This window comes from Eretmochelys imbricata, chromosome 15, assembly GCF_965152235.1.
Source record: "Eretmochelys imbricata isolate rEreImb1 chromosome 15, rEreImb1.hap1, whole genome shotgun sequence".
NCBI classification, from domain to species: domain Eukaryota; kingdom Metazoa; phylum Chordata; order Testudines; family Cheloniidae; genus Eretmochelys; species Eretmochelys imbricata.
Window position 1 is genome coordinate 27402640 of NC_135586.1, and position 22611 is coordinate 27425250.

The following is a 22611-nucleotide window of genomic DNA, read 5'->3' on the forward strand; positions in this document are numbered from 1 at the left end:
AGCAACTCCTTGAAATAAGTTATGCCCCCAATATTCACAGCTTTGTAAATATGACTTTATTAAATTTGTTGCAGCATTGACTGTACAGCTATACAATTAAAGATTTATGCAATAAAATTGTCTAAGGGAGAATGCTGGTTTAATTTTTCAATAATCTGTTGAAGAACTACCTGTACACGATGAGAGCTTTGCAACACCTTTAACCAGACTTTTTTGATTAAATCGCAGTGTTAGTAAAGTAGAAACTACATATAGACAATGCTATACAAGAGAGCACGGAGGTATATAAAGTATCTTAGAGGTCAACAAGGGATCATCAAACTAGCATTTTTTGCACTGGAACTTCCTCAGGGAAGGATTTCCCTCGCCCTACACAGCCAGTCTTTTATTGTAGCTGATGGACAAGTCCATGCTGTTGTAACAGCTTGTTGAGCCTTTCGATTTCTTGCTCCTGTTGGAAACAAAATCTTATTACTGTAGCTCATATCTTAAAACCCTTTCTAAGCTACAACAAGAGAGCTCTTCTCCCATTGCTCAAAAGGTAGCCATCCCTGCAGGGAAAAAACACAGCTCTTCAACAAGGCATTGCTAAATAGAATGTGTGCTTACCCTACATAATAGAAGTTGTGGAGGGAATTGGAAATATCTTTATCCCTTTTTGAATGGGCCCTTATGTTTATAGGATGCCCCAGGGTGTTCTCATACCAACTGAATAGGAGCTGGGTAGATTTCATGGCCAAGGTACAACATCCCAAATCAAGCTGCTGGGATAAGACAGAGCCCAGAGCATGACCCTGGCCATTGGTCTCCTAGATAGCTAGTTGCTGGGAAAGGATTGTAGTCCAGCTCACGCAGCTGTTTACATTTTTATGAGTCTTCTTACCTTCTCTGTGCAGCTGTATTCAAGTTGTTCAACTTTTGTAGCAAGCTGCAGATTTGCTTGCTTCAGCTTCGACACCCGTTGTTCAGAGCGTGTCTTTACTGATAAAATTATTCCTAGGAAACAATGCATGGAGGATTAGCTTTATGATGTAAAACAGCAAACAATAGGAAGTTAATAGCATCTGTGGTTTGTGCTCAAGTAATTTGTTTTATATCCATGTAGCCTCTCAAACTCTGCTTCTGCCCCTAAATCATGCTTTTCATAATATGGTTCCCAGATTAGTCCCACAGGGGCTTCAAATGCCAGCATTCTGCTGGGAAGTGGCACTCTGCCACCAATGACCAGGTCTTGGTCATTCAAATCTCTACTTTGAATTTAGCCCTTCAGCAGAACTCAAGGGGATGTGTGGCAGAGTAGCAATTTGTACCTCCATTTTAAACTCAGGTTTTCCATGTTATGGCCTTGGCCTTAACCTAGTGTAAAGCACAATTGAGGAGAGCAAGTATTCTTATCTTCCTGTTTTAGTGGGTTCAAAAATACTGACCATCCAGTCTAGATCCACAGACTGGGGTGCTGCCTTGACCAGGATTTCACTTGTACTTTAAAGCTTTTAACTTCTCTTTAAATGCCTCTGAAAGAAGGACATTCCATTTCCCTTCACGATACAAGTGTCTTTCCTTTACTAAAGCCATTGCACATAATTCCTCCCCCATAACTGAGGCAAGAATTATCCTACTACCTTTTTCTTTACAAAGAACTGCATCACCAAATTCTTCCTAGCCTCAAGAGCCTCCTGTTGGGGGACAGGGCAGTGTAATCGTAAAGCTGGCACCCTATGCTTTTTATACCTGCTGCTACATGCAGTGCTACTGGAGCCGGTTCTACATACTTCACAGCCCTGATTTTCAAGTTCTTGCCTCTCCAGAGGAGAATGAAAACATCCACACCGCTTTTTTGCATAGATTCCAAGGCATGTGCGTGCACCTGATGACTGCAACCCTCCTGGCCTGAACACAACCTGAAAGCTATGGAATCCTGATAAAGCCAGAATCTGTCCCCACCCTGTCTGAGCTCGTTCCTTCCCGCAACTGCACTGCTGCAGGCACAGTCTCCAGCAATTCAGGAAACATGAGCGATCTGGCTTCCTTTATTTATTTGTACGACAGACACCTGTTATGAACATTAGGGAGATCTGGATCAAAGGGAAGGGAAAGCAAAACCCCAAAGATAAGAACTCTCCTTGCTTGTAAATATTTGAGACAGGACTAAAACGTTTAGCTTCAACTAAGATTACATCTTAAGACTGAGATAGCAGTGACTTACATATGCATCATTAGAGACTCACTTTAGCCCACTGTCAGTCTCCAACCTTCACTCCAGATTGAGGTCAGTGTCTGCTTTCTACCCCCAAAATTCATTTATTCTCCCGTTTTCCTTGAGCTGGCCATTAAATCTGTGCAAGCCACATGTTATGGACACAAATATCTTCGCTTTGTCCTAAATAAATGGTGATTCACAACTGTGTCAACTAATGGGCAGTTGTGTACAGTGAATTTGTAGGCTCTGTGTACAGGGGCTGCAGTACAGCTCTAGGTCTGAGGTTTTAGCCTTGAATGGGGGAAAATCAGGACTTAAAAATTTTAATGCCAAAATGGCTTCTTTGTGATGCAGGAAGGAAATGGTTCCCAGCTGCTGGGTATGTGGTTTTTTATATGTACTGTTTTGTTACTGTTGTCATCATGAATAGGTCGGAATCTGAACAAGAGGCTGCTCGGCAGCTCTCCAATACCACTTTCTACAAGCCATTACCCTCTGATCCCACTGAGGGTTACCAAAAGAAACTACAGCATTTGCTCAAGAAACTCCCTGAAAAAGCACAAGAACAAATCCGCACAGATACACCCCTGGAACCGCAACCTGCGGTATTCTATCTGCTACCCAAGATCCATAAACCTGGAAATCCTGGGCGCCTCATCACCTCAGGCATTGGCACCCTGAAGCAGGATTGTCTGGCTATGTAGACTCCCTCCTCAGGCCCTATGCTACCAGCACTCCCAGCTATCTTCGAGACACCACTGACTTCCTGAGGAAACTACAATCCATCAGTGATCTTCCTGATAACACCATCCTGGCCACTATGGATGTAGAAGCCCTCTACACCAACATTCCACACAAAGATGGACTACAAGCCATCAGGAACAGTATCCCCAATAATGTCACAGCAAACCTGGTGGCTGAACTTTGTGACTTTGTCCTCACCCACAACTATTTCACATTTGGGGACAATGTATACCTTCAAATCAGTGGCACTGCTATGGGTACCCGCATGGCCCCACAGTATGCCAACATTTTTATGGCTGACTTAGAACAACGCTTCCTCAGCTCTCATCCCCTAACATCCCTACTCTACTTGCGCTACATTGACGACATCTTCATCATCTGGACCCATGGAAAAGAAGCCCTTGAGGAATTCCACCGTGATTTCAACAATTTCCATCCCACCTCAGCCTGGACCAGTCCACACAAGAGATCCACTTCCTGGACACTACAGTGCTAATAAGCGATGGTCACATAAACACCACCCTATACCGGAAACCTACTGACCGCTATTCCTACCTACATGCCTCCAGCTTTCACCCAGACCACACCACACAATCCATTGTCTACAGCCAAGCTCTACAATACAACCGCATTTGCTCCAACCCCTCAGACAGAGACAAACACCTATAAGATCTCTATCAAGCATTCTTACAACTACAATACCCACCTGCTGAAGTGAAGAAAGAGATTGACAGAGCCAGAAGAATACCCAGAAGTCACCTACTACAGGACAGGCCCAACAAAGAAAATAACAGAACGCCACTAGCCACCACCTTCAGCCCCCAACTAAAACCTCTCCAACACATTATCAAGGATCTACAACCTATCCTGAAGGACGACCCATCACTCTCACAAATCTTGGGAGACAGACCAGTCCTTGCCTACAGACAGCCCACCAAACTGAAGCAAATACTCACCAACAACCACACACCACACAACAGAACCACTAACCCAGGAACCTATCTTTGCAACAAAGCCTGTTGCCAACTGTGCCCACATATCTATTCAGGGGACACCATCATAGGGCCTAATCACATCAGCCACACTATCAGAGACTCGTTCACCTGCACATCCACCAATGTGATATATGCCATCATGTGCCAGCAATGCCCCTCTGCCATGTACTTTGGTCAAACTGGACGGTCTCTACGTAAAAGAATAAATGGACACAAATCAGATGTCAAGAATTATAACATTCATAAACCAGTCGGAGAACACTTCAATCTCTCTGGACACTCAATTTCTGATCTCAAAGTGACTATCCTTCAACAAAAAAACTTCGAAAACAGACTCCAAGGAGAGACTGCTGAATTAGAATTAATTTGCAAATTGGATACAATTAATTTAGGCTTGAATAGAGACAGGGAGTGGTTGAGTCATTATACTAAGTGAAACTATTTCCCCTTGTTTATTCCTCCCCCCCCACACACACACACTATTCCTCAGACGTTCTTGTTAACTCCTGGAAATGTGCTGGAAATGGCCCACCTTGATTATCACTTCAAAAGGTTTTCTCTCCCTCCACCCCACTCTCCTGCTGGTAATAGCTCATCTTAAGTGATCACTCTCCTTACAATGTATATTTTTTCACGGTCTGTGTGTATATATAAAATCTCACTGTACTTTCCATTTTATGCATCCGATGAAGTGAGCTGTAGCTCACGAAAGCTTATGCTCAAATAAATTGGTTAGTCTCTAAGGTGCCACAAGTACTCCTTTTCTTGTTTTGTTACAGTAGCAGCAAGGTCTGGAAGGGGAGGGGGGTGGAGAAATATCACTGCCAGCCTTTTAATTTTTTCTTTGCTGATGTCAAGAAAAAATGTAAATAATTCTCAATCCTTTTTTGAGAGTGACATTTAGGGCAGACAGGCTTGTACATATTTTCATAGTACTGTACAATTAAACCAGAATCAACTGGAAAAAGATTCTCAAGTAGCACAACGACCATTATCCAGATTGCCACCAGCAGCAGTCTGGAAAACACAAGTGACAAGAGGAAGTGCTGAAGTGGCAAAATGCATATTTTACTAGTGATCTGGAATCCCAGAAGGACAGAGAGACTACACTGTTCCCCCCTGACATGTTATTAAGACACTCACATAATACAACGCATATGTTATCCCTCTTCAAGCGTGAGTAATCTAAGAATGTTCTAAGAGTGGTGTGCTGGATACATGGGTATTATTTGGTTAGGGCATCTGGGTTCTGCCATAAATCAGGTCTCCACTGTGTAGGAACTGTGCTACCACAACAAACAGATGATCCCTGCCCCAAAGAGCTTACAAACTAACTCAGGCTAAACTCCTGCAACAAAATCTGCATGGGCAAAACACCTGTGTCCACATGGCACTTGCTGCACGATCAGGATGCAGGTTAGCAAATGTGCCTCTTGCATACGTCTTTGGAACGCTTCGCCCCCGTGCACGCCCCGCCCCCCCCCCCCCAACTTGGTTCAGCAAGTGTACTGTAAAAATAGCCAGCAAATTCCCTGAAACTAACTATCTGACATAAACTTACCATTTATAATTCTGGCCACTCGCCACAGTCGGAGTAGGATCAATAGTCCAGCCGCTTGAAATTCATGTTCCCGAAACAGAAGGACGACATCGATGATAAACGAAACCACCACCACTATTCCATCCAGGACTTCAAACTTGTGGTGAAAGAATTCCAGGCGATAGACAAATATTTTAAACCCAACTTCCACCAAAAAGAGGGTTACAATAGAAAGGCTCAGGTAGTGAAATACCTGGGAAAAGACAATGCAGGTATATGTAGAAGCCATATATCTATTAACATTAGCAAATTAGTCTGATGCATGTCCTTCATTATATTAGAAGTACTCCTGCACCTTTGATTGACCAGCAAATAGGCAAAGTGATTAAATGTGTGTAACAAAAGGATCTTGCTGAACAGAAGAGAAGCTACCAAACATTTGTATAGTATCTCTGGATGGTCTAAGGCCTTACCTAAACTAGGCTTTAAGGTGTGATGTTAGCACGTTAGCTAACATGTTTTAAAAGTCTAGTGTAGACAAGGCCTTTAACACATACTAAATGAGGTCCCTCCTAGAGTTTACCTCAACCAGCTAACATGGGTTAAAACTACAACTGCCTTGTCTTCACTAGGATTGTAACACTGCTTGTTTTAACACCACTTAAAAATACACTTTTTTCCTAGTGAAAAAGCAAGTCCTAAGACAATAACAGTGGATAACTAGGAGCTTGTCTACAATTAAAATGCAACTGCGCTGATGCAGCACTTCCATGAGATTCTGTCTATACAGACAGGAAGGGTTCATCTGTTGGTTTAGGTAATCCACCTCCCCGAGAGGCAGTAGCTAGGTTGATAGAAGAATTCTTCCATTGACGTCTACACGGGGACTTAAGTCAGCTTAACAACAGTGGTTGGAGTGTGGATTTTTCACATCCCTGATCAACATAGTTAAACCAACCTAATTTTCTAGCATAGACCAGGCCTAAGTGTTGTCTTCCTTAGTCTGCAGACAAACAGCCACAAGGCCTGTGCTGCTTGGAGCGTTCCCAAGAGCAGTCTTGTCAGTTTTTACTGCTGCCTTTCAGAACTCTATGGGCAGTCATAAAACAGACAGGGATCACAGTAATTTCACTCCACAAGTCAGGAAAGCTTCGAGCTCCTGTAGAGACAAATGCTATGGAGCAGGACTCAGACCAGAGAGTGGGGAAGGGTAGATTAGTCAGTTCTCAATTGCAGAAGCCAGGTGCGATCCTTAGGCCCTGCACGGGATCTCCATCTTTTGTAGCCTCCAACTACTACCACTTTGATGGATCTGAGGTCCCCCAATCCCAGTGGCTGCCAGAAGGAAGAATTCCCTATCTTGCTATCTGGCTTGAATTGCCATGGAGAAGAGAGACTGGTTCACTCAGAGGTTTGTCTGCATTTTACCTTTGGTGCTATTTCATGTTTGTCTGGGTGGATGATTTTCACATCCAGAAGCAATTCAGCGAGCACCAACAAAGCATCCAAAATGACCAAGCAAACAACCAATATCTGTGAGGAGAGGAAAACAACAGCAGGATAATAAATACTCTCTTTTGTTTAATATTTGCACTCTTTAGGGCAATTGACAAACAAATTCATGCTAAAATTATCCAGCCTGCATATGTACAATCTTACCAGGACATTCAGCCTGAAAACTAGCAGAGCTATGAAGGCTGCCCTGGATTGTTGATTGGATTTATTGTATTTAGATTAGTTTCCATTTGTGCCTATCTAAGACCCTCATCACGAACGCAGACAGTTGCTGCAGAGAAAGGAACACTTACTTGTCTCAATGCTGTAATTCCTTACTCATGGAAGCAGTCTCATTAACATCATGGGGATTACTCACTTTAGTAAGGGTTGCAGGATCTGGCCCTTGATTTTCCAGTTTAGGTGACTGCCCACAATAAGTAGTTTATAACTAAATTTGCGAAGTCTTGTTTAAATGTATGAAATTGCTTCATTTACATGTGACCTCGTGTATTACTGAAAATAAGCCAAAATCCCTCCAGATCAGCTAAAGATTTCTCCTTACTCAGCAATGGGAGTTCATTAGGAAATCCCTGCTCACATAGGAACTCAGGGTAAATTCCCACTCAGCCTTCACCTCACAGAAAGTTCACCATTACAAAAGCATGTATTAAGGCCTTACATTGCTCAGCATCTCAGGAAATGCTGAGACTCACTTCAAACTGAGTCGTGGATTTTAGAAAGAATGCACTAGTTCAGCAGATTATTTGTAGATTTTCACATAGGAGATTATGGGTCTTTTTAAAGAGTTTTTATCTGCCCCCTTCAATGTTAGAATTTATTAGTTCTTTTACATCTATTCTAATTCCATGAATTTTTAATACAATTGTTTCAACAGGCTTACTTGGATGAGTCAGGGTTTCTCTTGCCTGCTTGTAACCCTACCTGAAATTTGCGGGAACTGAAGACTTTTTTCATCACATCCCGGAAGGAACGAGGTCTGATTGAGGAATTCATGTTAATCGTTGAATCTTCCGGCTTCTGCCCACCTTCCTCCTCCACCTGCTCTTCCTCCCATTTCTTGTAGTCATTGCCCCACTGCACGGGGTCATCTCCCACAACAGTGAAGTGTTTCAGATACATGGACATGGCTCTTGGTTAAGCGACCATTACTCTGCAGAAACACACTATGGGAATACACAGTCAGAACGGTAAAACAATGTAAACCACTGCCCTGAAACATCCCAGAAATCTGAATTCCTCCCAAAACAAGCTCATCAATGCTCTGAAATGGGAAAGCAACAAAAGCCTTTTGAACACTTGCATATTGTATCTACTTACAACTCAGGTATCAGAACCACACTGACATTCAGATCTCCGAGTGTGAGGCTCAACTCAATGGAAACTTATATCTGTTTCCTGCTTGATTTATTCCAATATCAAATCTTGACAGATTCTTAACCACACCACAAAGATAAGCTGGTTAACACCCAGGTCTGCCTTCCCATCTAACAGATGCTTTACTACCGGTATCTTATTTTTAGAAGATAGCAGGTAGTTTGTAGGCTGGCGTGAAATTGACCTTGTTGATCAAAAATTGCTTAGAGACACTGTCATTTGCTTTGCTTAACATACCCTGCATGTTGTCATAGGGTTGGGGGAAATCAAATATTTTCACACCCAGACAGATAAGCAGGACAAATAGCGCAAGAAAAACGAGTCCCTTTAAATGCTTTATTGCCACCTGTCTGCAAGCAGCACAAGTTTTCGCGGAGACAGGTCTCACGCCTATCTAGGCTTATGCCATGGAACCAAACGGTTACTCAAGCAAGGCTTCAGGCACGTTTTCAGGAAAAGACGTATTCTTCACGCCTCAGCATATTTCTGTAGCTTAAGTTTCTGCCTCTTGCTTCTGGGGTACATTTTTCCTGATTGCTTTGTCTGGGGTCTCTGTGCTTTACTCCTTCAAGTGCCGCCTTCTTTCTCCATGCCCTTCACAGGCAAGGATGGTTCTCTGGTGTCCCCCACAACACTGACAGTGCCCCAGGACATATTCTCTTTCAGCTCCTAGGGGTTCTGTTAACTGACCTGGACCTGGCTGCTTTACCAGGAGGTGGGTTTAACCCGGAACCTGCTTGTTTGGGTCTTTTCAGGAGAACAAGGAAGAAAGGTTCTGGTGACCAATTTGTGCGTTTTCCTTTCCCCAGTATGTTTTGTATCAAAGGTCACTGTTGCAATAGGGGGCATCCATCTACTCCTTCCTTTCCTGTCATGTCCTTCTCTGCACCCACTGCCCTAGGGCTGGCTCTGTTGGGGCAACATGGATAAGCACTTTAACTGAGATTACAGTTAAAATAATCATTATTGCGTGTCTGTTTGTTGTGGGTGTGACCCACCTTTACTGCACACCTTAGTGGAATGTAACCTGTCAGCCCTTGAGCTAATCCCTTACAAGAGGACTTGGCAGCCTGAGGACTACTCTATGGTGCTCTGCTCTCTTGAAGGGATGAGGGGGATCAGGAATCTGCACAGGAAAGAGAGCCCGAGTTATCAGACCCACAGCAGGATCTAGGCCATAGGGAGGAAGGGGTTAAATTAACATTGTGCAGCTACCCACATGCTTCACTGATACGGTACACCCCCCCGCCCCTCCACCACCACGGCTAGGGTTCCGTACACCCCCTGCCCCTCCATCATCCTTGATATAATGCTATAGGTAACGTGGGATTTAGGGAAGTTTTTAGAGCAAGGAAGTCCTTTCCCCTGAAGAGGGCAAGGTACCTGGCCCCGCACAGATCCAGCTAATCTCTGTTTATACTACTTGTCTGAGAATTGTTCCTTGTGCGTTGCCAAACAGCAGGGAGGTTAACTAGATACTTCAAAATGTCTAAAAACAAATAATAAAATTACAGAGGTGAAACACAAACACTTATCCCACAACCTAGTGGTGAAAAATAAAAAGCCCAACTGACCTGCTCATCCATCAAAAGGATGCATTTCCATTAGGCACCAAGTTACTAAGACCAACAATGGAAGATTAGTAAAAAATGTAACACATGGAAGTTAGATAAACAATACTTATTGGAAATCCAATATAAAGGTTATCATTAATTTATGCGTACTAGGAGATTGGCTCTTAGCAGTTAAACTTGATTAGGGTTCTCTAATACTGCCGTGCAGTGAATGGATATGGACATCATTCCATTTGTGAAAAATGTCAATATCCTCAAAGTTGAGCAATATGGAGTGTTTGTTTTTAAGAAGCTGGGCTACATTGTAACACTGGAAAGGTAAAAATTAGAATGTACATAACCCAGAGAGAACACATAAGGATAGAAACAATTAGATCTCTTTGGAGCAGGGACCATCATTTACTATGACCCTGGGTGAAGTGACTGTCCCCTCAAAGTGACAGAGGGAGAGACTGAGACAGAGAAACACTTTCTACTCCAGTGTCCCAAATATGGGGAAGTGCCAGAAAAATATTTCGGCAAACGATCAGGAACGATAAGAGACGTCTCTTCAAAAAGTGACACGGAAGAGCTGTCAGAAAGGAGAGATGGCATCATACGATGTATCAATCGGTCATCTGATCAGACCAGACCACAATGAGTAATGGCCACAAGGGATCAAACCCCAACACAGTGTTGGGTACGTACCTGTCGTACCCACCTGTGGACAGATGGCTGAGGTGGGTCTTGTCATCTCCCCATGCTTTGGCAATGCTTACGTCATGGGTCATGCCAAAGAGTCTAACTGAATTTAATTGAAAATTATGCTTGTGCAGTGCCTATCATAATGGACTCTTCACCAGGTTGAGGCCTCTGACCACAACATGCTTGTTGAACAGTAACAGTGGATCAGAAACAGAAGTGCAGGGAGATCTAACCATGGCTGTCAAACTTTTCTCAACAAAATATAAAGCAAAGAGTTTTTTCTCAGGTCTCCTGGTTTACATGATTATCTATGACAGGGGTGGGCAAACTTTTTGGCCCGAGGGCCACATCTAGGTATGGAAATTGTATGGCACGCCATGAATGCTCACAAAATTGGAGGTTGGGGTCTGGGGAGCGTGAAGGCTCTGGGGTGTGGGGGCAGGCTCCGGCTGGGGGTGAGGGCTCTGGGGTGGGGCCGGGGATGAGGGGTTGGGGGTGCAGAAGGGTGCTTCAGGCTGGGTTCAGAGGGCAGGAGGGGGATCAGGGTTGGGGCAGGGGGTTGGGGTGCAGGAGAGGGTCAGGGGTGCAGGCTCTGGGCCACGCTTACCTCAAGCATCTTCCGGAAGCAGTGGCATGTCCTCACTCTGCCTCCTACGTGGAGGCATGGCCAGGCAGCTCTGTGCACTGCCCCCTGTCCGCAGACGCTGCCCCTGCAGCTCCCATTGGTCGTGGTTCCCGACTAAAGGGAGCTTGGGGGGGGGGGCAGCATGCAGAGCCCCTTGGCCACCCCTACACATAGGAGCTGTAGGGGTGATGTGTCACTGCTTCCAGGAGACACGCAGAGCGGGGCAAGCCCTGGACCTTACTCCCTGACAGGAGCTCAAGGGACAGATTAAAACATCTGGAGGGCTGGATGCGGCCCCAAGGCTGTAGTTTGCCCACCCCTGATCTATGAGGATGCGGACTTGAAAAAAAACCATGAGCAGCACAACCTATCCTAAAATAAATGGGGGATTGGAGAGCTTTTATGATTCTAGTAACACAGGCAGACTTAGTGCCGGGAATTAAGAACTGCCATACTGGTCCATTTAGCCCAGTGCCAGAGCTTCCAGGGGGAGTGAACAGAACAGGGTAATTTTGGAGAGATCTACCTGTCTTCCCCTCCTACCTTCTGGCAGTCAGATGCGTAGGGTAGCCCTGAGCATGGGATTACATCCCTGACCAATTTGGCTAATACCCATTGATGGACCTATCTTGTACTTTTTGAACCTAATTATACTTTTGTCCTTCACAACATCCTGTGGTAGTAAGTTCCATAGGTTGATTGTGCATTGTGTGAAACTGTCACTATGATGATATTTTATTTTCACCAGGGCTAAGGCCTCCATATTGTACTGAGTAAACTTCAGAGTTACAGCTTCAGGGACAATCCTGCTTCCTCAAGAATCCTTCAGAAGCTGAAAAGCTATAGGAGAAAGTTCAAGGTAAACACCAAAGTTGATGTAGCTGCGGGAAGGGACATAGGACTCTGAAGCCTAAAACCAAACCAGGTTAATTATCTAATCCAGAAGCCACTGAAGTCAAAGGGAGTCTTTCTATTGCCTTCTTTGGGCTTTGGAATAGGCCCTAAACTGGGCTAGAACACGGGCTAGACCAGTCTGTGATGGGATAAAATGGGGGTGCTGCATCTGGTGTTACCTTGTCAACTTTGCTGCTACAGAACATCTTCTGCCCTGCCTTGCAATATAACCTGTAGCCTCTGGCTCCCCTTTGGCTGGGAATAAATAGCTCACTGAATTGCAGCTGAAATCGTGTCTTGGAGGACTTTACCCTTCTCAAGTGCTCTCCCTAGCTCCTCTTAAGGGCAGCTACAAAGACAGGCCTGTGGCCCCAAAAGGCAGGAAAAGAAATTCTCCGGACTTTATTATTTGTTGTCTTTTGTTCCATCTCTTTAGCTGATCTTGGCATCTTGCCAAATGGGCTGAGATCTGCGCCAATAAACAAAAGAAAACCCTTTTATTCCCAATATTAAAATAAGAAGAACAAGATTCCTCTTACAGAAGTCAGAATTCCCCTAGTCAAACATTTACTATTTCAGCTTCAGACATTCACAAGAAGATAGCTCCTGAAACATGGCAGTGGTGTGGTCAGTTTTACAGTCCTTGGGAACACTGGAGATTTCAGATTAAAATGCAAGATGCTACAGTTCAGTGTTTGTTTTTTGGTCAGGGGGTTATACAGCCTGGGGTGGGTCTGGGAGTCACTGTTTTATTAAAACAACGAGGAGTCTGGTGGCATCTTAAAGACTAACAGATTTATTTGGACATAAGCTTTTGTGGGTAAAAAACCCACTTCTTCAGATGAATGGAGGGCTCTGGGCTTTTTTATCCACAAAAGCTTATGCCCAAATAAATCTGTGAGTCTTTAAAGTGCCACCAGACTCCTCCTTGTTTTTGTGGATACAGACTAACATGGCTACCTTTCCGATTTATTAGTCTCCACTAATCTATGTTAGATACTTATCTGGTCCCCACTGTGAAGAGCTCAGATAAGACTTATTTTCCCAGCGCCTCTGTGAGGTACAGCAGTGCTATTACCCCATTTCACACCTGGGGAACTGAGCCAGAGAGGCACTATGGGATTAGTCCAAGATCACACAGGGAGTCTATGGCAGGGCAGGAACAGAACACAAGCCTCCCAAGTCCCAGGCTACTGCTGTATCTACTGGACCACTTCCACTCCTACATTGCATCCCATCGCTCAGTGCACATCCTTAGCTTAGCTTCACTTTCATCAATAGAATTCAATTAGAAATCTGCCTCATTGATTGCTTATTCTGTAGTTCCTGGACTAAATTACACTACATGGGCCTGAACCTACTGCAGTCAGTGGGGAGTCTTTCCATTGACTTCAGTGAACCCCATATGAATCAGATGGGTCCACAGGCAAAGATTACATCCTGGTCTAAACTTCTCCAGAAACACAGGACATTTGGTTTAGATTCACACTGGTCCAAACTTCGCCAAAACCCTGGGGTGACTGGTTCAGCCTGACCTCTTACATAGACACCCTCAGCTGTTACATGACATTAAGAGAAATTAGATATTTACACCCAGCTGCCAAATTAGGAAGTATTGAAAAAATGAAAGTAACGCTATGCCAAAAACAGGCCCATAAAGCCACAGTAACAAAACAAATGCAAAATTTTGTCAGGTGACATATTAAAAAAAAATCAAGTCTCAAATTGTTACAATAAATACACTGTAAACAATGAAATATTCTTCAAATATGCATTCAGTCCACCATGAATCACTGGTGGTGGTGTAAAAACGAACAGGAGAGCCAAGTCTAGTTTACCCACTAACGAGTAATATTGCTCAATAGTTAGTAATAACCCCTTCCTGTCCACCATCCCTCTTAGGCTTGTGACCCCGCCCCACTACTTATTTGTACACTGATCACAACTCAGGACTGATTAAAATGGATTGAAAGAACAACATGCTTGAAAGTTTGTGTGAGGTTCTTCCAAAGAGGCTGCTGCTAGCCCCTGCATTAAATATTATATTACACTGCACCTTACAGCAGTGTCCCAGTCCGCTTTTTACCAGGTGACTTTTCCTTTAGGATAAGGGCACATAGTTATGGTTGCCCGTGCTTTTGTCACCTCAAGATTAGACTATTGCAACGTGATTGACATGGGGCTGCACCTTCAAACCATTCAGGGGGGGTGCCTCCCAGCCTGGGCAGACAGATTCACGCCGGCACGGCTTGAGCTGGCATGCTAAAACTAGCAGCGTGGACGCCGCGAGCAGAGCTAGCATGAGTCTGTCTACCCGGGTTGGGAGGCACGGTCCCAGCCGCCACATAGATGTTGCTGCGAGGGGCTTCTCAGGGGAGCAAATGACACCAGCGTTCCCGGACGTGCACTGGCTGCCTACTGGTTATGACCTTTAAAGCCCTAACGGGCCTGGGACCAGCCTTCCTGCTCCATGCCTTACCGCCATAGCTGCACTCAAGCCGGCTCCCTCTTGTCATACAAGAGAAGGGGGGACTGGGAGGGTGTCTTCTGGCTGGGCTCCAAGACTCTGGAGCTTGCTTCCTTCCTTGGTTCAAAATAACCTAGATTGGGCCACTCTCCAGGCCCAGCGCAGAAGGCCCGTTTGAGGCCATCTCTGGCGAAAGTGCAGGGGAGGAGGAGGAAGGGGACTGGCAGCTGGCTGAGTGCCCCTGGAACGTGTTTTAATGCCTCTCTTTCATTGTATTTACAGTTAGCCACATGTGGGCACCTGGAGCCTTGGCCAGGGGCCATTATTATTTTAAATCTACAGATAAACCAGTGAAAATAAGGAGCAGGAGCACAACTGGGCGGCTTCTGTTCAGTCCACTGTAGATGGCCTGGGAAGCGCTCCTCTCTCTCAGCAGGGGGCAGGCTGCATGGATGGCATCGGTGTCCAGGGCAGAGCCTCTGCCGCTGGGAGACACTTTTCCGCCTTTCCGCCCCCAGGGGGCGCCGCGCAGCGGTTGCTGGTTTGCGTGCGGTGCGGAGGCCAGAGGCTACGGGGACGGGCTCCCTGAACAAACATCACAGGGACAGAGGGCACGTGCCACCGGCGCGCTGGTTCTGCTCCCCTCTGTTAGCCCATGAACTCCTCAGGCACCCGGAGGTAGCGCACCCGGGGAGGCCGTTTGCTCCTAAGCGCGGACCCAGAGGGGAGGCTGGGTCAGCGCCCCCCCAGGCCTCCCCTGCCGGTGATCTGCCAGCGTCTGCCCCCTCCCCGGCCGGGCCCTGCCCCATGGAGGGGCTGCTCTGTTGGACTCGTTAAGCCTCCTGGCTCAGGCCAGGGGAAACAGCAGCAGCAGCAGCCCCGGCGTCTGCCCGCTCAGAGACGCCGCGTTCCCCGCCGGGCAGGGCCCCCACGCCCCGCGGAAGGGGCCCCGGCCGGAGCATCTCGCCCGCCCGCTGCCCTGCGAAGCGGAGGGCCCCCCCCCGGGGCGCTCAGTGCAGCGAGCCCCGGCCCCGAGCAGCAGCATCAGGGGCCGCCCGCCCGGAAAAGCCAGTCCCCCGCCCGGCAGAGCGGTACCGTGTCTCCGGGCTGCCCGCGTCCGCCAGGCGCTGTCACCCCGCCGGGCTCCGGAGCGAGCTGCGATCTCCCCCGCCCCAGGGCTGGCAGTAACCCTCCGCCGGATGCGTGGCCTTCCTCCACCCCTTCCCCCTCATTGGTGCAAGGAGGAGCGTGGAAGAAGAAAACAAAAGTTGGAGGAGTGGACTCGGCGTCCCGTTATCCGGTTCCTGGAAGGTGGATTCTTCCTGCAAACTTTCCCTCGGCCCCGGGCATCCTCCAGCCCGCCTCCGCCCACGCCTCTCCACACGTGCTCCGGCCCCCGCCCTCTCCCACGCCAGGCGAAGGAGACCTCGCCGCTCGCGCCCCCGGGGCAAGGTGCGCCCCGAAACTCAGACCTCGGCCCCGTCCCCTGCCCGAGTCCCTATTGCTCGTGCGTGGGACATCAAACCCCGCCGGCTGCGGTGGATTCTGCAGTTCCCAGCCAGGGGGGAGGTTCTCGGCCTGCCACTAACAACAGCTGGGGGACTTGAACGTGCCTCCCCGGGCATTACTCACCCCTGATACTGTTTGCTTACTTCGTTTGCACTTCACCCGGCTGCAGGACAGTGACAATAATCTGGTCTGTTTCCCTCTGCTTAAGGTGCTTCTCCTGCGCTGTTTGCGCGGCAGACGTTTCAGGGAAAGGAAACCCTGTTTTCATTTAGATACAAACATAATTTATAGCTTTATGATTTATTTTAATGGCTTTTTATCTATCCCTGACAATTTCCCCTTAGTTCTTGGTCACTGATCAGGGCTATGCCCTGTGTGGGAGGAAAAGCTGGGTCGCTATGCCCAGCGTGGGAGGGAAAGCTCTTTTTTCTGTTCTGTTCCCGTTTTTGTGCCCTACCTTTCACCATAGCTGCTGATCACCTATCGCCTTGTTGGTTGCACTTCACCTACAGTGGCTGTAAATAAATACATAGGTTACTGCACTTTGCTATTTATTGTAGCACAGTTAGTTACAGTATCCCCTAAACTCAGAATGGGAAAGCCCTGGGTTGCTGTGATAAGTGTAATCACGAATAGCAGCTACTGTATGTTACCTCCGACTCCCATCCCCTTTCTTATTTAAATACTGCTAGAGCTCCCTGTCTGAACAATGGCTCTTCGAGGTAACTATAAACTAGAGTTTAGAAATTGATGAATACTACTGAGTTCAGGCTTGTAAATAAGTAAGCCACAAAGGATCCTCAAGTTTCCTCTCTTGGGATAGGATGAGGGACTAAACAACACATGACAATGCTGGTCAGGTCACTTAATGCAGTGGTTGTCAACCAGGGGTACAAAGAGGTCTTCCAAGGGGTACATCAACTCTTCTGGATATTTGCCTAGTTTTACAACAGGCTATGTAAAAAGCTCTAGCAAAGTCAGTACAAACTAAAATGTTATACAGACAACGACTTGTTTATACCACTTGGTGTACTATACACTGAAATGTAAGTACAAGATTTATATTCCAGTTGATCTTTTATAATTATATGGTAAAAATGAGAGTCAGCAGTTTTTCAGTAACAATGTGCTGCGACCCTTCTGCATTTTTATCTCTGATTTTGTAAGCAAGTAGTTTTTAAGCGAGGTGTAACCTGGGGTACGCAAGACAAATCAAACACCTGAAAGAGGTACAGCTGTATGGAAAGGTTGAGAGCCACTGACTTAGTGCACTACTGGAAGGAACTCAGATAAAGGGGATGAGCCGAATATAGAAGCTATAATCTCTGCCACCTGAGTTCCCTATAGTCTTGTCTACACTAGCATTTTAGATTCTACTGTGGAACAATGATAGCTATATTGTTGGCTGAGACAAACAAGTACTTAGGAAGTCAGGAAAATGGAATAAAGAAAATGGGATGGTTTTATCCAAGATTTACATATGCAAATCCTAGTCAATCAGTAGCAATAATCACAACTCACCACTTGCCTAACCAGTCTAAGAGGAGGGTTTTCTATATGCATTATGGAGGAGGCAAACTAACCTGGAGCGTAAGGTGGTAGCTTTTCAGATTTTGACTGGGAGTTCTTCCCACATTGAAGGGTCAGCATGGGAGACAGCACATAGATGTTTGAGGAAGAAGCAGCTGATCATATTGGCCTCACTGGCAGAGTTAAGGCAGAAACTGCTCTTATGGTAATAGGATGGATAAGAAGAGTGGAGTTCTATTGTGAAAGTCTGTAACAGTTAAGATAAGTTTGATTCCTTTAGCTTTCCTTCCATTGCTGAATAAATGTTAGCTCTCTCCTTCCCCAATGGTCTTTAAGTATCACACCATCTGCATCACTCCCCTCAACCAAACTTTTTTCTTATTTTTTATCACTGACATTTTTCATTTTCAGGCCTCACAGTTCCTTAGCAGAAAATGTTTTACTACAAGAATCACTTCATCCTATATACTAAAAGGAGCCTAGCTAAGCAGACATGCATTTGGTGGAACAGTATATCATGCAAACACACCTATTTCTTTTAAGTGGCATTTATTGATTTGATAACAAGCTTTAACATCTAAATGCCATTGACATTCAGACAAGGCATGACATTAAAGCATGAGTCTATGCAGAGATCAGAATTCAGCTGAAGACAATGTGTGCAGATTAATTCTAAAAAGTAGTCCAAGGTGTAGGGGTCAAAAGGATTACACAAGTGTAAGCCTTAGAAAATTAGGCCATGATTAACCCATCTCACTTTACAGACCCCATGCTTCATCAGAAGTCTTGAAGAATCCTCTTCTTAGATTGTTCTCCCCCTGCCCCACCCCATTTTAAGCTAGGCCTGATTTTGGAACAGCAGCCAGTAAGCTCCAAAAAGTATTAAGGGACTGTGTCTAATGTTCTCCTTTGTTGGAATAAATCTGAAATAGTCTCACTGAAGGAAAATAAATCCCTCCTCCTTTTGTTCTAGCTGTTCTCTAGTCAAAATGAAATCAAATCTCCTCAAAGTTAACTGCTAATGAAAAAGTCAAACTGTCACCTACTCCTTGGAAAAATGGTTCAACAAATGTTCAAACGGTGCCTGGTGTCAAAGAAGTTTAATAATATTTAGTTTACAGTTTCAAAATGCTTCCTTTCAGTTCCAAAAATGCAGGCCTCTGCCCTCTTAAAATGAGGGAGCCTCTGTTAGATGTAACAGTTTTAGGACTTAATATTATTTCCAGGTGACAGGGTCAATCTATTATTCCATCCAACAGAAGGCAGTGCCTTGCCCCACAACCATCTACTTGCACAAAGAAAGCACTGAGGAGGGGCAAAAGAGACTGAGGCTGAAATTCTGGCCCCACTGAAATCAATGGGACAGGATTTCACTCTGGAAATTTCCATCCATCTAAGCATTTTTACCCCACTCGTGTGCAGAAAGCACCAAAACAGTAAAGTGCAGAATGCCACACAATTATAAAGTAGCAGGGGGAGCTGTGTTAGTCTGTATCCACAAAAACAACAAGGAGGCTGGTGGCCCCTTAAAGACTTATTTGGGTGTAAGCTTTCGTGGGTAAAAAACCCACTTCTTCAGATGCAAATGATGCATCTGAAGAGGGGGCTTTTTTTTAGCCACGAAAGATTATGCCCAAATAAATCGGTTAGTCTTTAAAGTGCCACTAGACTCCTCGTTTTTTTACAATTACTGTATAAAGGAATCTCAGAAGTTGGAGATGAAAAAAAGACTGACTGCCTGTAGATTACAGCTAACCAATTCCCCTTTCCTTTCCCCCTGCTATGAGAACACTGGGATAGCACTACAGTGATCTGCGCCAAAAGAGGTCTTTCTAATACAGGATAAACCTAGTCCAAGGTCAGCCGGATAATCATGAATTAGAGTGGATTTATTTGACAGGGCCCTGGCACTTTATTAGCACAGTTGTTGAGGTGATGAGCTTATCAGGGTGATTACAAACCCAAGGCTCCATTTTCAGAAGATGCAATAAATGAATAGCCGCATGATCCATATGTCCATGAAAGAGCATGAGGCCTTTGAACAGGGCATTGAGGCCCTTTGTATCCTAGCCCTGGTGAGGAACACAGCCATCACACGTGATGAGAGAGACCCAGCGAGGGTAGACAGCTAAAAGAGGCCATAAATAATTGAGCATGGACGATGAAAAGCATAGCAACAAAACTGGAGCCTCTGACGCACAACAGCCTAACTGTGTAGCTCCCTTATTCTAAAGCCCAGCAATCATAAATGAAGTCTTTGATGCAACAGGGAATCTTCATCCGAACTCTTTCTTATTAATCAAAAAGTTAACTGCACATTTTTTGCAAGACGCTCCTCAAATCCTCCCTCTTCTGGGGAAGTATGAGAGCAAGTCTCCAGTAGTTACTGGTTTTTAACCAAACTATATAAATCCTATCTTCCACATGCATCCTTTTTGCTGGCATTTTTTAATTCATTCACTGCATTGGGAGTCACTTTAGAAATGCTGCTAGAGTGGAAATTAATTGTTGGACTTTTATCATCATCTGACGAATTAGGGCTGTCAAGCGACTAAAAAAATTAATCACGATTAATTGTGCTGTTAATAATAGAAAACCATTTATTTAAATATTTTTGAAAGTTTTCTACATTTTCAAATATTTTTATTTCAATTACTGCACAGTGAATACACATCTAAGGGCCCAGTTAATCGTGTATTTTCTTGGTTTTAAACTATTACAGGATATTATCAACCTAAGATTCAAGGCCCTGCTGATGTTAATAGCTTAGTGGGAGTCTGGGTGAAGACAAACAGGGGAAATTAAAAGGTGATTCATTGTAGAGAATGTGCTCTCTGGAGGGAGATGCTAAACCAAGAGTCCCATCTTGTTGTTTGTTCAGATAAGTTAAATATGATGCACCATTATCCAAAATAGTATCCCAAAGAATTGATTAAAATGTTCTCACAGAACATTAGACTGGATAACAACTTATTCAAATTAATAGCCTTATATTAGGCTTAGGAAGGCAGTGTTACCGAGTAGATAGTCCCCATTTAGTGCTCTAAGGATCTGGGTTCTATTTACAGCTCTGCCCCAGGCCTTGCTGGGGCACTTTGGGCAAGTCATGTCAACTCTCTGTGCCTCAGTTTTCCCATCTGTAAAATGAGGATAATGATATTGACCTTTGTAAAGCACCTTGAGAGGTACTACTGAAAAGTTCTATATAAGAGCAAGGTATTATTATATTATGCTGAGAAATAGAGAAAAGGCCCAGCTCCTAGCTAACTATAAGTGAGTAACTTCTACAAAATTACCAGAAAGAAGAGGTAGCACTTTGATACAAATTTCTAATATAAAAACTGCCATAAAATTGACTCAGTTCTGATTTCCTGCTACTAACGAAAACAAAGACTGTTACCCCATCTGTAAAATGCGGGCAATGTTGCGGAATTTCTTTATGATGTGCTTTGAGCTCTAAAGACAAAAAGTGCTATGAAAGAGCTAGGTATTATGCTCGCGCTTCTTTCTGACCCATTTGAAAACAGTAGTTTTAGAAAGTACACAACTGAAATAAAATACAGGTATCTCATCTAAACTTTCCTATTTTGCTGCTTCAAAGCTACTTAAACTGCTTATGAGTCAAGTGGGAACAAACTTGTTCAGGGGCCTGGGGACTGCCCAAATCTGGCTCTTCACAAGAGGAAGTGAAGACAGTGCCCCAGTGGCACAGATTTTAATCAGGAACAGACAGCACAAACTTGCAAACTACTCTTAATTGTCCTTAACAAGATGCAAGGGGAAGCTTCTCCCATGCCCAGAAAATGCAGGGCTTTATAACCAGCATTCTGAACTACTCGTAAAAACAAAGAGTAGTAAATCTAACAGCAAAGATTAAGCTGATTATAGCATTCTGCATAAAATGAAGTTTCAAGAGCACTTGGGCCTAGAACGAATCATACTAATTGAGCCTGGAGATGTCAAAAACATGAACTATAAGTAAGGTCTGGATAGGAGGTAGCCTTTAGAGCATATGTAGCGTGACAGGGTTAGGCTAAATGGCTACAGGAGAGTGGGGTTTTTTTGTTTTTTTTTTAAACTGAAATCCACAGATTGTATATTTTATTACAAAAGGTAAGGATGTGGGGAGTGAAAATATGATTCAATTTAAAAAGTTGACAAAACATTTTTAAAAACAGCCAAGAGTGGTTTCTTACTAGCACAGATCACGTATCTTGCATTGAAAGAGCAGTTTTGAGCATCCCTACTGCTGGAGTTTTGAGGTGGCCCTAGGCAGAGATTTATCCTCTTGTAACCATGTCTTGTGTGCTAGGTCTTGCACCTTACTGCCTGAGAGATTCTGCAGGGCAAGGCAGGAGGGGTCAGCACATTTTGACAGATGTCTGAAGCTGTATTCTGTGAGCATTTGTAAATATTCTGAACATAAAAGGAAATAACTGCTGGGTGGTGTTGCCAAAAAGTTTATTTGATGGCAACTTTAATCCACTCAGCATCTCATGACAGAATGCTGCTCCTCCTGCAACAGCCTAGGGGCAATGCAACAGTGATAGGCACAAAAGGCTGCCCACAGGAGGGTCTGCACAGCCTGACAAGATGGCTAATGAAAAATCTTCACAGAAACAAGAATTGAGCTGTCCTATCCATGATCAATGTCAAACAAGAGACGGTGATGGAAGGATGGGTGGGGCTGTCTGGTAATCCCAGGTATCTTCTGGCAAGGCCCACCCCATCTGGTACACCATCTTTATCTGCAGAGAATTTGTTTTTCAAGGAACGTAAAACACACACTGGATACATATTGCCAATTATGCATAAAAAATAAAAATCTTTCAAGACTGCTGCAGGTGACCAGGTGAAGCCTAAATTTTGATTATAGTGATGGTCAATGCAGAGTTGCCAGTTTTGTAAGTGTACCGAGGGCAATGTAGGCAATCCTGTTCTCCCCATGGGCCATGAA

At 44.8% G+C, this 22611-nt stretch overlaps 1 protein-coding gene across 2 annotated transcripts; it reads right to left on the reverse strand.

The window, feature by feature from the left end:
- Nucleotides 1-33: 33 nt before the first annotated feature.
- On the reverse strand, nt 34-15792 carry HVCN1 (hydrogen voltage gated channel 1). Of its 2 annotated transcripts, none has more exons than XM_077835068.1 (6): nt 15711-15792; nt 7919-8160; nt 6908-7012; nt 5501-5732; nt 884-996; nt 34-451 (listed from the first exon to the last, which is right to left on the reverse strand). In XM_077835068.1, the coding sequence occupies exons 2-6, from the start codon at nt 8120-8122 to the stop codon at nt 386-388; spliced, it is 720 nt and encodes a 239-aa protein (XP_077691194.1). In that variant the 5' UTR covers nt 8123-8160; nt 15711-15792; the 3' UTR covers nt 34-385. The 2 variants fall into 2 exon arrangements, with proteins under 2 accessions (XP_077691194.1, XP_077691195.1); XM_077835069.1 differs by lacking the exon at nt 15711-15792 and adding an exon at nt 9062-9635.
- Nucleotides 15793-22611: the final 6819 nt, after the last annotated feature.

Excerpts from the sequence above, each read along its gene's own strand:
- HVCN1 (XM_077835068.1), bottom strand. The coding sequence starts at position 8,122 with ATGTCCATGTATCTGAAACACTTCACTGTTGTGGGAGATGACCCCGTG. Across the intron at positions 5,733-6,907 it reads AACATGAAATAGCACCAAAG|GTATTTCACTACCTGAGCCT; the intron begins GTAAAATGCAGA and ends GTCTTTTCCCAG. Across the intron at positions 997-5,500 it reads AGTGGCCAGAATTATAAATG|GAATAATTTTATCAGTAAAG; the intron begins GTAAGTTTATGT and ends ATTGTTTCCTAG.